The 21444-nt window shown below is 50.3% G+C and overlaps 1 protein-coding gene across 9 annotated transcripts in view; it reads left to right on the forward strand.

The window, feature by feature from the left end:
• Positions 1-21444, forward strand: part of CHD6 (chromodomain helicase DNA binding protein 6) — a 253245-nt gene that overhangs the window by 115052 nt on the left and 116749 nt on the right. For all 9 annotated transcript variants that reach the window (XM_090020474.1, XM_090020470.1, XM_090020475.1 and 6 more), the window contains 9 exons: positions 3429-3494; positions 4279-4337; positions 5038-5155; positions 14890-14976; positions 15175-15309; positions 15590-15711; positions 16418-16661; positions 17178-17354; positions 18514-18657. In XM_090020474.1, the coding sequence (XP_089876600.1) occupies positions 3429-3494; positions 4279-4337; positions 5038-5155; positions 14890-14976; positions 15175-15309; positions 15590-15711; positions 16418-16661; positions 17178-17354; positions 18514-18657 (1152 nt within the window). The remainder of the gene's footprint in view (positions 1-3428; positions 3495-4278; positions 4338-5037; positions 5156-14889; positions 14977-15174; positions 15310-15589; positions 15712-16417; positions 16662-17177; positions 17355-18513; positions 18658-21444) is intronic.

Consider the following 21444-nt stretch of genomic DNA (forward strand, 5'->3'; position numbering starts at 1 on the left):
CCCAGGGTCCATAACAGAACCCAACGTCCATGTCTGTTTTCTTGTTGCAGCTAACTGTTGTAGCCGTTGGCCCCTGTGGGGTACAGAAATCCTGCTCCCCTCTTTTATCACATGGTTAGGGTTCCCTGTTACAGGCTTCCACAAAATAGCCTCAGTGTGGCCCCAGTGCATGCATATAGGGTCACCCTCGAGTTGTGGACCCAAGGTTGGGAAGGAGGCCACATAGGCATGCCCTCTGAGCAAAGAGAGCCTGGCTATGATCTCCTCAGAGAGCATTGTGACTATAACATCCTAAAAGGGCATTTTAAGCCCTACATCAGCAGTTCACAAACTCTGACAGATCACATACCACCAGTTTAAAACAATGCAGCCTTAAGTACCAGCAGCAAATTTTTCATACACATAGATTACAGACTATGCATTAAGACAACATCAAAACCTTTAATAATCATAAAACATTGTAGCCGTATAAAACAATTGTAAATTGGAAAAAAGACAGTGTAAACCTACCCATCCAGAGATACTGTTAGGGATGTCTTTAGTGGGAAGGGTCAGCTTGCTTGACAGAGCATAATATTCAGATGTCTGGTGGGGGGCTGTGGGTGTGTGTATGGCAGGGGGGGTTTGGAGCACGGGGAGGGTGAGGGTCCCCACACACCCTGGCAGGATGTGGGGTATTGTGGGTTAGGAGTGAGGAACAGCAGCAGGGCTGAGGACTGTGACTTGAGCATGCCCCCCTGGATTTGTGTCCCGCACACAGATCCGGGGGGGGGCACATGCCCCCTGTGTCTTCTCTGGGTTATGCACGGTGGCAGGATTCCCCCTCGCCCGCTCAGGCGAGCTGCCCAGGCTCCAACCTTCCCACCACCTGCCCTGGGGCCTCATTTGCCCCTGCCCCACTCCTTCCCTTGCTATGAGGGCCTTGATCTGCCCCTGCCCCTTTCTTCACAGCACACTTACCTGCTGGGTGCTGCACCACACGCAGTGCTGCATTCCTGGCCATGTGCAGCAGGCTGTGGCTGGGCTCTGTTTGTGCGGCCCCTCCCCCTGGCCTTCCGCGTACCACTCACATGTCATCTGCATACCACTGGTGGTAACACGTACCATGGTTTGGGAGCCACTGCCCTACATGAATGAAGGGCTTGGCAACCCCTAGGCTTCTGAAGTTAGTTTGTACTTTGGGAGCTAGCTGGGGTCCTCTGAGCCCAGGCCTCCATAGAGTATCCTCATTTGCCCTCGAGGCCCTGTCTCTGTCAAAAGCCTCTTATGTTCAAATCACTGTGAGGGTTGGCAAACTCCTTTCACTTTATCATTTTCAGGATAGGAAAAAAACTCATCTGCAAGCCTCTTACTGACAAAATTCCCCCACAGCCTGTGCTTTGGTAGTGAGTATGGCTGTACTACTCCCCCATGGCACCAAGGGAAGTAAATGGAGTATTCTTAATGGCACAGAGAGAATTGTACAATGAGCCCTGGTGTGTGGGGCTGCTCCTGAAGTCATGAGCTCTTGTCTGTTCTGCTCCCAGGATCTTTGCTAAGCAGTGCTAGGAGGAGTGTGGATAATCCAGGCTGGAAAGAGCAATGTGCTCCCTTGAACAGCCTGTCTCCAGATGTTGTAGTGACAGAGGAAAACAGTGGGCATGAGCTGTGAAAGACATGAGGCAGAGGGCTTATGTAGACAGAGATAACACCAGAGATCCTCATTTTCCCTAATAAAAACATTGCAAATTATCTGATAAAACCCCCAAAATCTGTGATTAAAACGAAAGGCCCCTAACTCCCCTCCACAGCCCCACGGGCCTGCTCATGTCCCTCCCACCTGCAGCCCTGCTTGTGCCCCTCACCCCCCCCCCCCACAGCCTCCTGTCCCAGCTGTGCCGGAGGGGACCCCCCAGTTGCCAGGGCTATGGGGTCAGGGACCCTGGTCCCCCAGCAGGCAGTAGCAGCTGCTGCAGCAGAGTCAAGCCCCACTTCCACCTCCCACTGCCTGCTGTGGGCTCGGGTGGGGTGGGGCTGGCTCCTCCCCTCTGTGTACACTCCCAGGGGGCAGGGGCGGGCTGCCCGCTGTGGGCTTAGACTCCCTGCCCTGTGGCTCTCCCCTGGGGCATCTGCAGCCCAGCAGGTGTGACCCAGTACTGCAAGGCATAGTGGGGCCATGCTGGGAAACTGCTTGCTGCTGCAAGCTCCGTCAAGCTCTGTGCTGCCCTAGTGACATGTCCCCTGCCCATGTGGCAGCAACCGGGGCAGCAGCACGGGCTTGTGCCTTTCACTGTAGCTGCGCGGGCAGAGGAATGTGTCGCCAGGGCAGCGTGGAGATTGCAGCGACAAGCAGCTTTCCCGTGTGGCCCCGCTGTGCCCTGCAGCATCAAGTCACACCCAGTGAACAGCAGAGGCCTCAAATGGAGCATGAGCCCACAGTGGACAGCCTGTCCCCACCCTGCACACAGATCTGGGGGGCACAGGTCTCCCCTGCCCCCCCCCCCCGGAGTGCACACAGCAGCAGGAATCCAGCTTTACCCCCTGCCCCCTGGATGAGCTGCCTGTGGCTCCATCCCAAGCCCTGCACACCACCGGGCTGGGCAGTAGCCCCAACTCCCTCTCTCCCTCCTTCTGGGGACCTCAGTGCTGCCCTCAGCACTTACATAGGGAGCTGCTCTCCAGGCTGGCTGGCAGCTATGTGCATACATGGTGCCCCCTGCTTGACTGCCCTCCTGCTCCCTCCCAGGCCTTTTGCAGGCTGGAACTCAGCCAGGTGGCAGAAAGCTCTTTGCAAAACTGCAAAATTCACGGGTTTCTCTGTTAAAATGAGAAATCTGCATTTTCCTTTGGTAACGGGGAAAATTCAGTTTTCTCCATTTTTCCATGGAAAATGGAAAACCCAGATCCCTGGATATGACTGTGCTATGTATCTGTGTTCAGTGCCTGCAGTAATTGGGCTTGGTCACAGCTTAGGAATTGGAGGGGACAGATGTCCCTGGAAGGAGAGGGCAGCTGAAGTCAGTGCTGCTTGTTCAGGACTCATGTTCTCTTGCATGCTTTGGGGTCTTCCAAGATCCTTGCATATTTATAGCTACTGCTGGGGAAAATGCTGTCCAATTCAGGGCCTTTGAACCCATCCCTGCCTGGATAAAAGATCTTCTGTGCAGCACAGCAGTTTGTGACACTCGCTCTCATGGGCCTGGGAAGCTTAGAAGAAAGTGAGTGTGGCCAGTACAGTACTGCATACTGGACCATATAGAGGATCTCTTTCCACTCTTTGGCTGCCCCTGCCTTCTGCAAGACTAACATGTTCATCCTGAGCTGACCAGCAAGTTGGGAAAGAAAGGGAGTGAGTAGCAAGCTCTGTGCTGTGGAGTGACAGGGTGGGGACACCATGTCAGAATGTCAGGCCAACACACCAACCTCTGCCCTCCCTTTGGTGCTACTAGGAGCCTCCTGAGGATGATGCCAATATAATTGAGAAGATCCTTGCCTCCAGAATGGTACAGAAAGAGGTGAGTGACTTCTTTCCCTTCCTGGGTCTGGAGGGAGAAAGAGGTCGTCTTCATAGGAATGTGCTCCTAATACTGCCTGCTGTCATTCAGAGGGGCTTCTGGTGCTTTTATGGGGCTAGAACTCCAACAATGTTTAGCCAAAAAAGTTAGCTTCTCTCCTCTGGATCATCCCATCATATCACTATCTCTCTTTAGGAATGGGCATGATGAGAGAATAGCTCTGACAGGCTAATGATGGGCCATGGTACCATGCAGTATATCTGGAGGGCTGAAAACTGATGCACCTAGCTAAGAAAAGTAGGAAGAAACCTTATTTAAGATCAGTATTCAGTTCCAGGAGGAGCAGGGACATAACAGACCTCCAACCCTCTCTGGGGAGCTGGGTGAGGGTTAGGTGGGATCCCTGAGACAGCTGTAGGGTAGATCATCATTGGAGGTAGAGGGCTTTAAATGAAACCTGTCTGAACCTGAGCTGTATGGTTGTTTATCTGGTACTGATGTGCTTTTTTCATGGGGCTATTTCTTGTCCTTGGACCATGCATAGGAAAGTCCCTTCTTGGCAGCCTGGGGACCTTCCTGGCTTTTGAGAGATACTGAATATTTGGAGAAGGGGAGCAGTGCTTTTCTAGGCCCTTAACTGTCCTTCTGCTTCCACCCTGCCCTAGACAGGGCTGTACCCTGCACCCAGGCCAGAGGTTGCAAATTAAATTCCAGGCTCCCTGAGAGAAAGCCAGCCTTGCCACTTGCCTTCACTGGTGCTAACATGCTCACTATTTGATTTCAGGCTCACATGGGAGATTTGGCATATGAGATGGAGGAGTTCTATGTCAAGTACAGGAATTTGTAAGTGCATCGTTTCTGTTCCTGTTTACCTGTGCTAATGTGTATGCCAGTGTTTCTCAACCTTTTTTAGACTTGAGGCACCCTTGGATAGACTTGAGGCACCCCTTAGAAAATGCCAACTCTTAGTTTTCACATTTTTTGCCTACAGAAAAGTAATAGAGCAGTTTTTCTATTGCAGAGAACTCAAAAAGATCACAACTGTGGATTTATGTTTGAAACCTGTGGGTTTATCTTGTGAATCATGTTTGTAAACTTAACAATGCTAACATTGCATGGCACTACTTGGCACCCTGGTTAGGAACCAGGTGTATGCTAATGGAGAGAAGATATGTCTGCTCCATCCTGTCTTGCTCTTACAACCATCCCTGGGGCCAGGAAGGCTGTCAGCTCACTGTAAACCCAGCCAATGCAAGCTTTCCTGCTCTGACAGGGTGATTAGAATGCCTCCTGGGTTTCTCCTTACTTGGGGACTCCTTTTTTCCAAGCAAGTGTTTGGAAGCAGGGAGGTCATTGCAGCTTCAGGCCTGACTCCTGACTTGAGATCTGGGTCTCAGCTGTAGCAAGGAAGTTTTTTTGTAGTTCTGTGTTATGATGTACATTGTAAGCCACAAACTTGGAATTTTCAGGGTCCCTAAGAGGCTATATAATGAGTGGGACCCCTACCCATGAGACTTTTCATGTTTTGCTGCTTGTCCTGCAGCTCCTATCTACACTGTAAGTGGGCAACTTTGGAAGAGCTGGAGAAGGACCCCAGGATCTCTCAGAAGATAAAGCGCTTTCGGAACAAGCAGGCACAAATGAAGCATATTTTCACGGAGGTGAGACTAGAGCCTGGTGGGCTGGTATTTCTCATTTTCTTCTCTCTGGAAAGCTGGGCCTGATGTACTACTGAGAAACTGCTCAGGATTTGTAGAATCATAGAAAAGTAGCGATGGAAGGAGCCTCAGGAGGTCCATTAGTCCAGTGGGAGCCAACCTTTTTGATTGTGGTGGGCCATTAATTAACCCCACAACCTCCTTGAGCCCAATCCCCTTCCCCAGCCCAATTTGCTGCTCTGCTTTCTGCTTCTTGCCCTATTTGCCATTGTACTACTTGCTCCTTTTCTGGTCTGCCATATGCCCCACAAAAGCTGCCCATGCCACTTATGGCATATATGCTGCAGGTTGGCCACCCCAATCTAGTCAGACCTCCTGCTCAAGGCAGGATTGTCCCCATCTAAACCATCTTATAAAAGTGTCTAACCCAGTGGTAAAACTTGCTTCCCCCTCCCTGGCTGGATCTGGACCATGAGGCTCCTTGCAGGCCTGGTCCAGAACATGGCGAGGCCAAATCTGGTGACAGACTGAGTAGTAGCAGTGTTAACCTGAGCCACTCTGTAGGCCCAGGGAGCCATAGGTATTAATTCAGCTATCAGTCACCCTGCTGTCACCAAAACACACCCCACTGCAGCTTCAGACGACTGTAATTCAGTGGTCGGCCCTGCCCCCAATTTCCTATCCCCTCAAGGAGCCCTTGCAAGTCATATTTTTGACACCTGTGGTCTAAACTCTTCTTAAAACTGCACAACAGCTCCCTTACACAACTACCAGGCACAGTGCCCCAAAACACCAAGAGCATCTTAACCTGCCACAGGTAAAGCAGGGGGACAAGGGCCCTGCTAAAACACACTTGAGAATTTCCAGGAAGACAGCTGTGCCCCTTGCTGCAGAGGAAGGCAGAAACACCCACAGTCCATGCTGAGCTGACCATGGGGTAAAATTCCTTCCTGACCCTAAATGTGGTGATTGATCTGACCCTGAGCAGAGAAGCAAGACCCTCTAACAAAGAACCTCTGAGTGTTTTAGTTCCAGTAGGAGCATGGGCACACCACAGTCAGTATTCCTTGCTTGGCTGCAGCCAACACCCAGTGCTTCTAAGGAAGGTGAAAAAAATATCTTGATACCTGTAGCACCAGGACTGGGGGAAGGTTCTTTCCCAGCCCCACATGACAGCCAGCAAAGTACAAACATGTGGGAAAACCAGAATACCCTCCACTGTGCTCTGGAATGTGGAGACTTCAAACACAATTCTATACCTCCTAACTGGAAAGTCAGAACCCCCCTTTCTGTCATTCTATCCCATCCATGAACTGATTTCCAGCTCCTTAATGTTCTTTCATAGCAAGCCATGTGTGGAGCTCTACTTCATTCTCCAGCTGCTCACCTGACCCAGGTGTCTTTCCTGCTTGGTGCAGGGGCCTGGACCCAATGATCTTCCGAGGTCCCTTCCAGCCTTACAATCCATGAATCTGTAAGCATGGCCATCTCCAAATTCCACATGTTCTAGGCTGCAGAGCTATTATGATCTCCAAGCAGTGCATATGGGGTGGGGAGAGGGAGTCTAGTGAGTGTCCAGCCATTCGAGGCATTGCTAATCCTAGTACATGCCTGACCAGTACTTATTCAGGTTTTTTTTGAAAACCTTAAACAAAAGAGATTCCATGGCTTCCTTAGGCAGTCTGTTCCACTGTCTCACTGTTCTAAGTGAAGAAGTTTTTCTTGGTATCCAATCTTAATCTATACTGCTGCTACGTGTCTTGTTCTCTGCGGCAACAGAAAAAAGTGTTCTGCCGCTTCCTTTCATAGATTCATAGATCGTAAGGCTGGTAGGGACCTCAGAAGATCATCGGGTCCAGCCCCCTGCACCAAGCAGGAAAGACAACTGGGGTCAGGTGACCCTAGCAAGGTGACTGTCCAGTCTCCTCTTGAAGATTTCCAGGGTAGGCAATTGCACCACCTCTGGAGGGAGCTTATTCTACAGTCTGGACACCCTAGTTATGAAGTAGGTTTTCTTAATGTTGAGCTTGTTGAGCCTGAAACTCCTAGTTTTCCCCAAGGGTTCCCAGGTGAACAATTGTTCAGCAAGCCCTTGATGTATGCCTCTGATGCAGCGGTAAGCTGCTACCAAATCCCCTCTCAGCCTTTTTTTCAGTCTGAGGAGTCCCAGATCCCTCAGCTTTTCCTCGCATGGCTTGCTGTGCAAGTTTCTGATCATACAGGTGGCCCTTCTCTAGACTCTCTCAAGCTTTACCACATCCTTGTTAAAGTGCAGCACCCAGAACTGGATGCAGTAGTCCAGCTGCGGTCTCACCAATGCTGAGCAGAGTGGGAGAATCATTTCTTTGGTTTTGCTGGAGATGCATCAGTTGCATGCTAGGGTATTGTTAGCCCTGCTGGCTACAGTATTGTGCTGCTAGGTCATGTTCATACTGTGGTCTGTTATTACCCCCGGGTGCCTTTCATTCGTAGTGCTGGTCAGGTTGGCATTTCCAAGCCTATAGGTGTGCAGGGGATTGTACATCCCCAGGTGGAGCAATTTACTTTTCTTGACATTGAACTTCATCTGGTTCTGGTCCGCCCAACTTGCAAGCCTGTCTAGGTCTGCCTGTATCTGCAGTGTATCTTCAAGCGTGACAACATGGCCAGTGAGCTCTTCACCCTCACATCCAGATCATTGATGAAGATGTTGAATAGCATTGGACCAAGCACCACCCCCTGTGGGACACCACTGACCACTTCCCACCAAGATGACAAAGATCCGTTCATTAGAACTCTCTGGGTCCTACCCTGCAGCCAGCTTCCTACCCACCTGGCTGTCTTGCAGTTAAGCCCACAGTCTTCCAATTTTATTGCAAGAATATCATGGGATACCAGATAAAAAGCTTTTTGGAAGTTGAGGTATATAATGTCAACCTCCTCTCTCTTATCCAGATGAGTCACCTGATCATGAAAGGAGATGAGGTTGAACCTGCCTGCGATGAAGCCATGCTGGCTGTCACGTAGACTTCTTAATGAATTTTTCCAGGATTTTCCCTGGGATAGAAGTTAGGCTAATTGGCCTATAGTTACCCAGGTCCTTCCTCCTCCCCTTCTTGAAGATGGGCACAGTATTGGCCCTCTTCCAGTCCTCAGGGACCTCCCTGGAGTGCCACAAGTTTTGGAAGAGATTTGCCAGAGGTTCTGCAATTACTTCAGCCAGCTCCCTGAGCACTCTTGGATGAAATTCGTCCAGTCCTGCTGACTTATATACATCTAGTTTCTTTCATAGATTTCATAGACATTAGGGCTGGAAGGGAGGGACCTTGGGAGATCATCGAGTCCAGCCCCCTGCCCAAAGGGCAGGAAGTCAGCTGGGGTCATAGGATCCCAGCAAGATAAGCATCCAATTTACTCTTGAAGGTGTTCAATGTAGGTGCTTGAACCACCTCCGCTGGCAGACTGTTCCAGACCTTGGGGGCTCGGACAGTAAAGAAATTCTTCCTTATGTCCAGCCTAAAACGGTCTTGCAGGAGTTTGTGACCGTTCGACCTCGTCATCCCTTGGGGCGCTCTGGTGAACAGACGTTCCCCCAGATCCTGGTGGTCACCCCGATAAACTTATAGGTGGCCATCAGATCACCCCTGAGCCTGCGCTTTTCCAGGCTAAAGAGTCCCATGGCTCTCAGCCTGTCATTGTAAGATCTGTTTTCCTGACCTCTGATCATGCGCGTGGCTCTCCTCTGGACTCTCTCAAGCTTCTCCACATCCTTTTTGAATTGTGGAGCCCAAAACTGGACGCAGTACTCCAGCTGCGGCCTCACCAAGGCCGAGTACAAGGGGAGAATGACGTCCTGGGATTTGCTCGAGAAGCATCTATGGATGCAAGCCAGCGTTTTGGTCGCTTTACTAGCTGCAGCGTCGCATTGCAGGCTCATGTTCATCTTGTGGTCAATGATGACCCCCAAGTCTCTTTCTTCTGTAGTGCTAACCAACGTAGCACCGCCGAGCCTATAAGGGTGCTGCAGGTTTTTCCTCCCAAGGTGGAGAACCTTGCATTTATCGGTGTTAAACACCATGAGGTTCTCGTCTGCCCATTTGCTGAGCTTGTCCAGGTCAACCTGGATCACCCGCCTATCTTCTGGCGTGGATGCTTTGCCCCAAAGTTTGGTGTCATCGGCGAACTTGGCCAGTCCACTCCTGACTCCAATGTCCACATCGTTAATGAAGATGTTGAACAGTATGGGTCCCAGGACAGAGCCTTGAGGGACCCCACTGGTCACAGGGCACCATGATGAGTGACTGCCATCAATCACAACCCTCTGGGTCCGATCACGAAGCCAATTTCCCAGCCAGCGGATCGTGGTGGAGCCAAGGCCACAGCTGGCCAGTTTGGCCAAGAGGTGATCATGGGATACCAGATCAAAAGCTTTTTTGAAGTTGAGATATATGACATCAATCTCTTCTCCCTTGTCCAGGTGATAGGTCACCTGGTCATAGAAGGAAATGAGATTGGTCAAACAAGACCTACCCGCAACAAACCCATGCTGGCTATCCCTTAGAATGTTAGCCTGGGCCAGTCCCTCAAGGATGGCCTTAATAACCTTAATAAACTTTTCTAAGATCTTCCCCAGGATAGAAGTCAGGCTAATGGGCCTGTAGTTAGCCGGATCCACTCTCCTCCCTTTCTTGAAGATCGGCACCACATTGGCCTTCTTCCAGTCTTCGGGCACTACACCAGAGCACCGGGAGTTTTCAAAGATCCGTGCCGGGGGCTGGGCCATGACGCTCGCCAGCTCCTTGAGTACCCTAGGGTGCAGATTGTCAGGGCCAGCTGACTTGAAGGTATCCAGCTTCTCAAGGTGTTCCTTCACGAGGTCAGCATTGATGGAGGGTAGGGGATCCCCCTCACCCAGATTTCCCTGTCCCATAGCAGGCATGGGCATCCCGTGTGACTGATGAAAGACTGACGCAAAGTACCTATGTAATAGGTTGGTTTTATTTGATCATGCACCAGTTCTACAGTAATAGTAGGAAGATGGTCATTTGAACCCTGCTCATTCTGTACCCTAGCTGGCATATTTTTTCCCTTTGGCCTGATGAAAGACCAAGGCAAAGTAGTCATTCAGGAGTTCAGTTTTCTCCTGAGTGCCAGTGACTAGCTGTCCTGAGTTGTTGAGCAATGGCCTCACACTCCCATTCATTTTCCTCCTGTTCCCTACATACCTAAAGAAGGGTGTCTTGTTGTCCTTGATTCCCATTGCTAATTTTAATTCAGTCACTGCCTTAGCTTTTCTAATCTGATCCCTACAAGTGCAGGCCATTGCTATATAGGCCTCCTTGGGGACTGTCCCTAGCTTCCATTGACTGTACTCCTCTTTCTTCTTTTTTAAGAGGACCATGATTTTCCTGTTTAGCCAAGAGGGCTTCCCAGCCCTTTTGCTACATTTCCTCTGGGTGGTAATGGACTTCCTTTGTGCTTCAAGGATCGTGTCCTTTACAAATGACTGCTATTCATGCACTCCTTTCACCTTTGGTCCCTTGTCCCGCAGTACATTCCCTACTAGTGACCTGAGCTTGTTGAAATTTGCATTTTTGAAGTCCAAAACTTCAGGCCTGCTATCCTTCCGATGAACCGTGAACATGATGGTTTCATAGTCACTATCACCCAGGCTGTCCTCTATGTTTAAGTCATTCACCAGGTCATCTCCTTTGGCCAGGACCAAGTCTAGAAGAGCATTACCTCTGGTTGGTCCATGCACCTCCTGAGTCAGAAAAAGCTCTTCGATGCAGATCAGGAAGGAACGCGACCAATCCGACTTGGCTGAGTGTTTCTACCAAGAGATGTCTGGATAATTGAAGTCGCTCATGATGACCATGCCTTGTGCCCACACAGCCTCTGTTAGTTCTTGGGCAAACTCTAGATCAAGTTCCTTCCCCTGCTTTGGTGGTCTGTAATATACACCTACAGTTAGGTCTCTCTCGCTGCACCGCCCCGCAACTTGGTTTCAAGCCATTCTTCTTTGGAACAGATGTCAGCCTCCAAGGAGGTGTACTGCTCCCTCACATAGAGAGCTACACCTCCACCTTTTTTTCCCTAGTCGATCCCTTTTGTGCAGGTCCAATTGTGTGAGGAGTCCCACCAGGTCTACGTAATCCCTACTAGATCGTAACGGCCACTGGAGAGCAGGAGGGCTAGTTACTCCTACTTGTTCCCCATGCTCCTGGCATTATTGTACAGGTACCTGAGTCTTCCTACTGAAGCCCTCGTCTTCCTGTCACACCAAAAGAGAACGATTCCCTCAGCTCCTGCAAGAGTGGCCTTCTTGGTGTCCCTATCTAAGGAGCTTCCTTATATGTTGGTCCCTGCGTGTGCTCCGGTCAGGGCTTTCCTGTCCCCCAGCAATCTTAGTTTAAAGCCCTATTAAGAAAAATGTCCATCCTGGTTGAGAACAGGGATTTACCTCTCTGTGTGAGGTGGATGCTATCTCTTCCTGGGAGTCCTCTCTCCCTGAAGTACGCGCTGTGGTTGAGGAAACTGAAGCCCTCTTGGTGACACCATTGTCGGGGACATCGGTTCATTTCCTCAATGCATCCTTCCCTCCTAGGACCGTGGCCTGCAACAGGGAGCACAAAGGAGAAGGCTACCTGAGCACCCAACCCCTTAAGCCAGCCCCCAGAGCCCGTCTGGATTACTCCTGGCCATGTCATTTGTTCCCACATGGATGAGGAGCATGGGGTAGTAGTCAGATGGCCAGACAAGCCTGGGGATCCTCTCTGCAACATTTTGGATGCAGGCCCTAAGGAGGCAGCAGACCTCACAGGTTAGGGGGTCCAGATGGCAGATGGGTACCTCAGTGCCCCACAGGATGGAGTCTTTCACCACCACCACCTTGCCTCCTCCGGGGTTGGCAGCACAGTGATTACCTTCCTCCTCCAATGTCAGCATTGGAGCCTCCTTGTGCGTGGGGAGGGGAGCATACCTGTTGTGCAGGGGCAGGGGAGGAGCAGCCATGGCCCTGTGTTTCTTGGAGCACGTGGTGACTGGTCTTCCAGATAGCTCCAGGTGGGTCCTTGCTGGACACCATCTCTGTCTCCATCCCTTGTTCCTTCTTCTGGAGAAGGGCCTGGCAGTAGCCATCAATGAAGTCTTCATGGGGCCTGCTGGTGCATAGCTGGCATACCTCCTCCTTGAGCTCTTGCACTCGGCCTTCTAGAGACTCCACTAAGGAGCACACCCCATAGGTGGGGGTGCCCCCATGCCCAGCTGCCAGCAGCCATGCCAAGCAGCCCTCACAGTCCAGGGCCATGGGCTCCATCTGGTGGGGGGCAGGGCCATGGGCTCCATCTGGTGGGGGGCAGGGCCATGGGCTCCATCTGGGGCGGGGCAGGGCCATGGGCTCTGGGTGGAGATCTTGGAGGTGATGGGACACCTGCGGCTGTGACAAATCATCACCATGGTTGAGAGCAAGTTTATGCCCCTACCTGGTCCCAGCAGCTCCTCTTCGGGCCTCTGGCCTCATGGTCCAGGACTTTGTGGCAGTCTTTCAGATATTTGAAGACAGTTAACAGGTATCATGTTAATCACTTAATCCTGGTTGAGTATGTCATATAGACCCCATCTTCTGCTCCTCTTCCTGCACAGGTGGTCTCCACTTGTTAGCTGGGATCCCTGGGTACTGTGCAGGATGAGGAGGGAGGCCTGGTTTCCCCTAAAGGTGTTCTTAATGATGCATTTGCCACCTGAGCACAATTTCTTGCCTTCGTGGTTAGCTGGAGGCTGTGGGGCAGCCCATGGTTTAGTACTAACAGGCTGGCTATTGACTCTGTAGGGACTGCAGAGGAAGGCCATGACCTGATAGGCTTTGGTTTGGATGTTTCCAGCAGGCGTAGTTCAACATGTAATCAGGGGAGAATTGCAGCTGCTTGTAGGTGGAAACAGTCAGAAGTGCCTGTGTGGTGCATGCCCCGCCATGCTCTGGTTGTGACTGAGCAGCCTATTCTGCTGCCGCCCATTCCCACTGTGTTGCTGGTGAATCTCACAGAAAACTAATCCATTAAGCCAGGGCTCACTTGCACATCAGAGCCAACCTTGACCCCACCGTGGCTTCTCTTTAGGGTAGTCATATCTTAATAATCTAAACTGCAGGTTAGTTGGTCAAGGTTATTCTGGCTAGCATACATAAAACATCCTTGTGTAAGCAGTGTGAGTAGTGTTAGCAGGAGCTTTGGCACCACTGAGCCAAGTTACAGTGTGCTAAGGCAATGTGGCAATGGGTGTGTGATGTTACTGTGCTGGCAGCATCTGGGTCGAGTGCCTTGTTGCAGATCATGAAGCATTGCCATTGCAGGGAGTGATCATAGCCCAAGACACTGGAGAGTGTTTGCTGGCATTAAGTACTCAGCTGCAAAACGTGCCTATTCATGGTGCAGGCAAGCAAAATCTCCTGAAGCATGGATGCTGCATGAGAGGGAGCCATAAACATACATGGTTCTTTTGGGCAGCTCCTTCCCCTGCCCCACTATAAACAATTAATCTTGTTTAATATGAAGGATGCTTTCTGTAATTTATTGTTCTGCCCCAGAGATATTTGCCTGGGAATCCTCTACACTCTCTCTCATGAGTGTAAAATCAGCCCGCTAGGATCTTGAAACTGCTTCATAAATATGGGCTGTAAATCCTTGCAGCTTTCAGCTCCCCAGTCTTTTGTCTGTTTCAGATCTTCCTTGCCATGCAGATAGCATGAACCTGCTCCTGGTTGCTCCTCTGCCTGAGATGCTGGGGCCTTGGCCTTTGTGAGCTATGCCCCTAGGAAACCAATTTCCTCTGAGTCCCCATGACCTTCTACCTTCTGGATATGTGCCACCTTATAGGAACGCTGCCAGCTTAACAGTAATACTTTTAGCTTTAACTCATTCTGTGGCATTGCTTGCACTAAAAGGGAGAGAGGAGAGGCGAGGTTAGATAATGGGCCTCTCTTAGCTTTATGTGTGGTTGCTGATTGTCACTGGGCTTCATGCTGTTGGCTGTTTGAGGTGCAAAAGAAGAAATCAGGGAGATGTCACATTTTGTATATGACAAAGTTGCTGAGGTTCACCCATGCAAGGAAGGCTGTGAGGAACTTCACAAGACTCAAATGTTGCTCTGTGTCAGCAGAATGTGCTAGCACTTTTTTAATACATGTACCCCCGGGGAGCGGGGTGGCAAGTGGCCAGATGCAGACCAGGGGTGTGGCAAGTGGTGGAGCAGCAGCAGCGCAGCGTCTGTGCAGTCCTGTTCTTACTCTGCACTGGTCCTGCTCCTGTGAGGCAGCGGTGTGGGGTGGTGGCGCTTCATCCCTGCCCACCCCTGTGCACCCCCTGGGACCTTTCAAAGTACCCCTTTGAAAGGTTGACAACTCCTGCTCTAGCGGTACTTACATGGAGTACTGGGCTCTGGGCTAGGGCATCCTCTGTAGACATGATGAGGCTGTGCCTATGCCAGGTGGGTTCAGGCAGGCACTCCTCCTTCCCGCAAATGGAGGCCTTGAGCCAGTTCCCGCTGTAATGGAGTAGGGAACAGCTTGCCTTTCATGAAGCCTTTGTAGTAGCCCTGCTGGAAGTGGATGCCATGTGCTGCTCTGGCGCTTGGTCTCTACACTGCACTCAGCTGGCCAGACCCTGGGGACAAAAGCTCTGTGGTTGTGTTTTTCACCCTCCTCCTGTTCAGCCCAGGAGTCACCTTGAATATGTGTGTCTCTCTCCACCCACTTGCCCCAGCCTGATGAGGATTTATTCAACCCAGACTATGTGGAGGTGGATCGAATCTTAGAGGTGGCTCACACGAAGGACCCTGACACTGAGGAGGTATGTGTCACTTCCAACCCTTGCCCAGTCCCTGTCTGGATGTGTGAGTGGGAGAATGATTCCACATAAATGGAGCTCAAAAATGCTTCCTGGATACAGGGTTTACTTGTCCCTTTTCTGTAACCTGCCATGTTTTGTGTGAGCCCTGCCTCTCTCTTGTCTCCCATCTCTTAAGTATCATTTCTCCATGTGCTGCAGGAAGTTACTCACTACCTGGTCAAATGGTGTTCATTGCCATATGAGGAAAGCACCTGGGAGCTGGAGGAAGATGTTGACCAAGGGAAAATTAAAGAGTTTGAATCCCTTCAGATTCCACCAGAAATCAGACACATGGTAACATGCCGCATGTCTTCTTAGCCTCTCTGTAACTGAGGGTGCAGAAAATACTACTTTTAAGGGAGGGAGGGATACTAAGCACATGCTTAGCATGTCCCCTGGTATTCCTCTCCTGAGCCTTACATACCTGCAGGCTTTGTTTATGGTGATGAGTATCAGCAGGTGAGGTCTGAAATACCCTTCCTAAGGTTCAGCCTGAGCTCCGTATGTGGCCAGCCTTGTTCAGTGCTAGCTTAATTTTCTTCCCATGGACCCTACTCTTTGCTCTTCTTCCTAGGAACGCCCAGCCTCTGAGTCCTGGCAGAAACTGGAGAAGTCACGGGAATATAAGAATAGCAACCAGTTGCGGGAATACCAGCTGGAGGGGATGAACTGGCTGCTCTTTAACTGGTACAACAGGTGAGGCAAAACTGGTGCATTGTACCACCTCTAGCAGTTCTTCTGGATTTCAGGCATCAGCAAATGCCCACCAGACTGCTGTCACTTCTCACAAAAGGGAGCCCCCACACTCCTGAAAAGCCCCAGCACAAATAGCTGCTCCTGCTGTCCGCATGTTACTATAAGCAGTAATTAATGGGATACTGTCCTTTGTGATTTAACTTTTATGTTTATTACTAATAAAAGCTCTTACCATCAAATGGAATGAAGTACATGTCAGGTGGTGCTGAGGGACTGTGAAAGGTTTCAGTTGGATTCCCTTGCACAGCTAGTTTTTAGCAGTGGTCATGGTGTTGTGATCCACACCTTCAGGAACAGAAATGTGTACTCCGGTGCAGAGGTGTGGCATGTTGCACATACGGTTCTTGATTTGTTTGTGCATCTCCTATAGTAAATGTTTACACACTTCCCACTCACTTTGGGTGCTGGTACTTTGCAGAAATGTGGGTGGCCTGCCCTGGATCGCCTTTAGTCTGAGTCTCTCTTAAAGCACTTTACTAACACTGACTTCATTCTCCCCGTCTCCACTGAGGACAGCACCATCTTAGCACAGTTAAACAGGCACAGAGAGGTCACATGACTTGTCCCATAGCAAAGTCAATGAAAGAGCCATGGATTCTATTCCCGTAAGGTGTATAACATAACTTTGTGCTTTCACTGTCTGCAGGAAGAACTGCATCTTGGCTGATGAGATGGGCCTGGGGAAGACTATCCAGTCTATCACCTTCCTCTCAGAAATTTTCTTGATGGGCATTCGTGGCCCCTTCCTCATTATTGCCCCACTCTCCACCATCACCAACTGGGAGAGGGAGTTCCGCACCTGGACAGAAATGAATGCCATTGTGTACCATGGCAGCCAGATCAGCAGGCAGATGATCCAGCAGTATGAGATGCTGTACAGAGATGTGCAGGTGACTGCCTTTCCAGGACCAGCTCCCTTCAGCCCCAGTGGCTCTCATTTCCTTCCTCTTTACACATGGACATTTGTGGCTCCTCGGAATGGATAACCGCAGAGGCCATCCTCACAGGACGGCTTCCTATTTTGTTCTGAGTTACTCAGACTGTTTGCTAATAAAGCACAATCGTGTCTGTAGAGGATGCAGCAGATCTACCAGAGAGGAAGGGTTTTTTTGGTGTCCACAGTCTGCATACTCTCCAGCAGGCTTGGGCCCAAGTGGGGAAAAGGGTGTAAGAAAAGGACACACTCTGCTTTTTGCCACTTCTGTAACAGGATCTTGCCTTTCTACCCAACCAAACTTCCCCCTGTAAGGAAGGGACTGAGAGCTAAGGCAGATATAGACTCCAACCTAGTTGGAAACTTGCAGAGCAGCACACTGTGTGAACCCCCATTCGCAGCTGGGTAGCTGCATGGTGCATCGCATTGCCTAGCAGCTGTAAATTGCTGATTCTGCCTTCTGTTTCCTTAGGGTAACCCTCTCCCTGGGATCTTCAAGTTTCATGTGGTCATCACCACTTTTGAGATGATCCTAGCTGACTGCCCAGAACTGAAGAAGATCCAGTGGCGCTGTGTGGTCATCGATGAGGCCCATCGGCTGAAGAACAGGAACTGCAAACTGCTAGAGGGTCTGAAACTTATGGCCCTGGTGAGAATTTACTGATTGTGCTATTCCAATGACCTAGCCACATTTACAACAGCAATCTGCACAGCCAGAATTCAGCTATTCAGAGGAGGCATCTCAGATAGATGTCACCATTGCCTTCAGGACATTTGCCCTGGCCTCAGGACCCTGGGCTATGCTGGCTTCATAGTTTTCATAGACATAAGGGCCAGAAGGGACCTCGTAAGATCATTGGGTCCCAGCCCAGGGCAGGAAGTCAGGTAGAGTCAAAGGATCCAAGCAAAATAAGCATCCTGCTGTTTCTTAAAAGTGTCCATCGTAGGTTCTTGCACCACCTCTGGGGGAAGTCTATTCCAGGCCTTGGGGGCTCGGACAGTAAGTTTTTCCTTATGTCCAGCCTAAAACGGTCTTGCAGGAGTTTGTGACACTTGGACCTTGTTATTCCTTGGGGTGCTCTGGTGAACAGGCATTCTCCCAGATCCTGATACACACCCCTTATAGGCTGCCACCAAGTCACCCCTGAGCCTGCGCTTCTCCAGGCTGAAGAGTCCCATGGCTCTCAGCCTTGCTTCATAAGGCCTGTTCTCTTGCCCTCTGATCATGCACGTGACTCTCCTCTGGACTCTTTCAAGCTTCTTCATGTTCTTTCTGAATTGTGGAGCCCAGATGGCTTGTCTTTCATCAGCTGAGCTGCAGGTGTGCTTAGGTCTAAAGTGGTGCCACGTAGCTACTGAGGGTCAATACAAATCCTACAGCTGGTTTCGCTAGAGTGGTGGCTTTAACCCTACTTTCTGGGTGTACTACAGAGTGTCTTAAGGACATTCTGTCAGTACTCTTCTGAGGAGCTGGTATTCCTCTTCATTCCCAGTCTTAATGTGTTGCTTCAGCAGCTGCTAGGTTTCACCTCAGAAACAGATGCCTTCCAGTGGCAGAAGTTATGATTCCCACATATTAGCCATGTTATTTCCATGTCCTTGGCCAGTGGTTGATCTTCTGATGCTTGGTTTTTTTGCAGTCATTCTGCTGAGGCCTTCTTGTGCCCTGAGGTAAAATTATGGCAGAGACAGGAGAATCCTTGCAGGATGGAAAACCATGGCCAGTCTCCCACTGTTGCTCTTTGGTTCTGACTATGTAAGTGCTGCACCTTGGCTCCAGAGCCCTAACTCATTATCTCTGTGCACAGGAACACAAGGTGCTGCTGACAGGAACTCCTCTGCAGAACTCAGTGGAAGAACTTTTCAGCCTGTTGAATTTCCTGGAACCACAGCAGTTCCCCTCAGAGACTGCCTTTCTGGAGGAGTTTGGAGACCTCAAGACAGAGGAGCAGGTATCTAGAAGGGACTGAGAGGAGTGAGGTTTATGTGTTGTTAGTGAAGAACCCCATGGCCTTGAAGAATAGTCAAGCACATACTTTAATCACAGTGTATCATCAGGGGTCTTTATTGCTTGGAGCAGCAATGTCAAACTCATTCTTCCCTGCATGCTGGAATATGGACCCTTGTCATCTGACCTGTGGGGCTGCCTGCAGGGCTGGAAATTTGGTAGCAATAGCATTAATTACTGCAGCTTTTGGAGCCACGGCTCAGAGTTACAAACTGTCCATAAATTTATGGACAGTCTATAAAGAAAAAGGCAAAAAAACCTTGTCTGTAAAGTCCATGAAAAACCTGAGTTGCCCATGAAAATGAAGAAACAGTGAGCTTGATTTAATATCTATCTTTGGAACAAGGCTGGATGGAAGTGTTGATGGACAGACAGAGGAGAACAGTACCACCTTGTGCCTGAACAGGAGCACAGTTTGGTGCCCTGCAGGGAGCTATCAGGGCTTTGTGGCCCACAGGAGCCTTCCTAGACTCCACCCCCTTCCCTGCTACTTGCTTCCATTGCATCCCATTGGCCATTGTGTCCCTGTAAGGTCAGCTTGACTCAAAGGTAGTTAGGACCACATGAACCCAGGCAGTCTGAGGCATTAGGTGGAACAGAGAAGGTGTGGTGCAGCCAAAACACACTGATGTAAGGTTAAAATGATGGAGAGGCAGCAGGGGTGTTCTGTGCCAATATTTGGGGAATGGGGCTGGTACAGGTAAGGTTCAAGGGTGGGCTAGGTGGTAGTTCTCGTGGGCTGGTTTGCTAGTGACTGAGACTATTAACTGTTTGGGCTTCACTTAATATTTAAAGGTTAAGTTTGTTCTAAGGTGGTGTGCTTATCCGTTTAGGCCCTGAAGTAAACTCATTTTTAGTTCAGTGTTACTTGCAAGTGGGGAAGTTTCTTTATTTTAGAATACCTATTAAAATGTATTTTCCCAGGTTTGTGGGTGGGGCGTAAGCCAGATTTAGAAAGTTGGTGTTAAACTCCTAAAATTTGAACCTAGCCCTTTTTACTGCTGTCCAGGGCCTGGCAGGAGGGTTATATTTACATTATGTAAAACATGTGTCAGCAAAACTATCCACCATCACTTGCTGATGAGCAGATGCTGTAAAAAAAAGTCAGTAAAAAATGTCTTCAGGCCCTGTGTGCAGCCCTGCAGGCTGGATGACATTTCTGGCTGGATGGGCCAGATCTGGCCTGCATGCTGTATCTGACACCCCTGGTTTAGAGCAAAGCACCTGCTTACATGTTCCACTGGATCCAGGCCCCTGAGGCAACACGGGTTATTAAAGCTTAAGAGAGTGAAACAATGGCTTGACAAACTACTTTGGAGATAAAATATTGAGACAGCCTAAGGCAAGGACCAGCCCCCTTTCCTGGGCAAGGTCAGCTAGTGAGCTCCTGTCACCACTATAAGCCTTGGGCCTTTCAGCATCCATTCTCTGCCACTGTGTGGCATAGGCCTATTTGATGTGGGAAGGTCATGGGACTAGGCCCATCATGGAGAAATATAAGCTTCCCTGAATAAGGGAGGCCACTGGGGACACATCAACTGATTATATGGAACAGCGAAAAAGACAACAGGAATGAAAGTGAGGTCATAGGTTAATAACTAGGTCATCGGAAGGGGATGCTGAACAGAGCACAGCGGCCAGCACCCACTGCTTCCTGAAGGAGTCGAGGGAGCCTTTGGACCCCAACTAGTGAAAATGTCTGGATACGTGGGTGGACTAGTGCTAGGAAAACAGTCCCACCCTTGCCCTGCTTTGTCCTAGCCAGAGCCTCCTTCCTGGTCTTATAGATGGTCAGCTTGGCTAGAGCCAGGAGAAGGTTGACCAGGAGGTCAAGGAACTTAGTGGGTTGGGAGACAGGAAGTCCATAAAAAAAAAAAAGGTACAGAGAGAAGCGCAGCCAGAACCTCAGCAGGAGGTTCTGGGGGAGGCTGAAGAGGGGCTGCAGCCTGGCACACTCAAGGTAGGTATGCGCCAGAGTCTCCCTCTGTGGGCAAAAGGGGCAGGTGTCAAGAGTGTCTGTAAAGCATGCCAGATACATGCCCATGGAGACCGCTCCATGGAGGAGCCACCAGCTGAGGTCCCTGGTGGCTTGTGGGATCAAAGTGGAATATAGGCTAGTCCACCAGGGACCCTCGCCCCTGCTCTCACCTAGGATGTCCTGCCACTTGTTGGGGCAGGACACAAGGATGGGATGATGGACGATGCAGAGCACAAGTGTTTAGAGCTGGTGATGGTGGGGTGTTCAGAAGCAGACCAGCTTGGTCCCCTCATCCTGCTGAGGTGGTGGTGCAGGGAGCACCATGGGACCTGTTGAGGCAGTGACCCCGTGACAAGGTTCATAGGGCTGGGGACATCAGAGAGTGGGAACTGCCCTGGTGTAGGACCTGGTCGATATAATTGAGGGCAGTGGGTGGCAGGGCAGCCTTTACCTCCTTGAGTATGTGGCAAGGAACATGCAGCGGGCACAGCTCCATACACTGGGCCAGCACAAAGGGGTCCACCCAGCCTGCCTAGCATAGTCCAGAATATGAGTAATGTCCTGGCTAGGACCATCTTCCAGCACAGCCAGGTCACTTCCATTGCTGGCACCGCCAGCTGTGGGTTTTTCAGCAAGGGCTCGGCATGGAGGTCAGTGTCCTGGGTGACCATCCCTGGGTGTTAGCACCACTGTCCACCAGATAGTGCTTAGGGATCATTAAACCCTTAAATGGGATGTGAGATATGAGTGCAG

The sequence above is a fragment of the Crocodylus siamensis genome, chromosome 10 (assembly GCF_052110815.1).
Source record: "Crocodylus siamensis isolate JL-2025a chromosome 10, ASM5211081v1, whole genome shotgun sequence".
NCBI lineage: Eukaryota > Metazoa > Chordata > Crocodylia > Crocodylidae > Crocodylus > Crocodylus siamensis.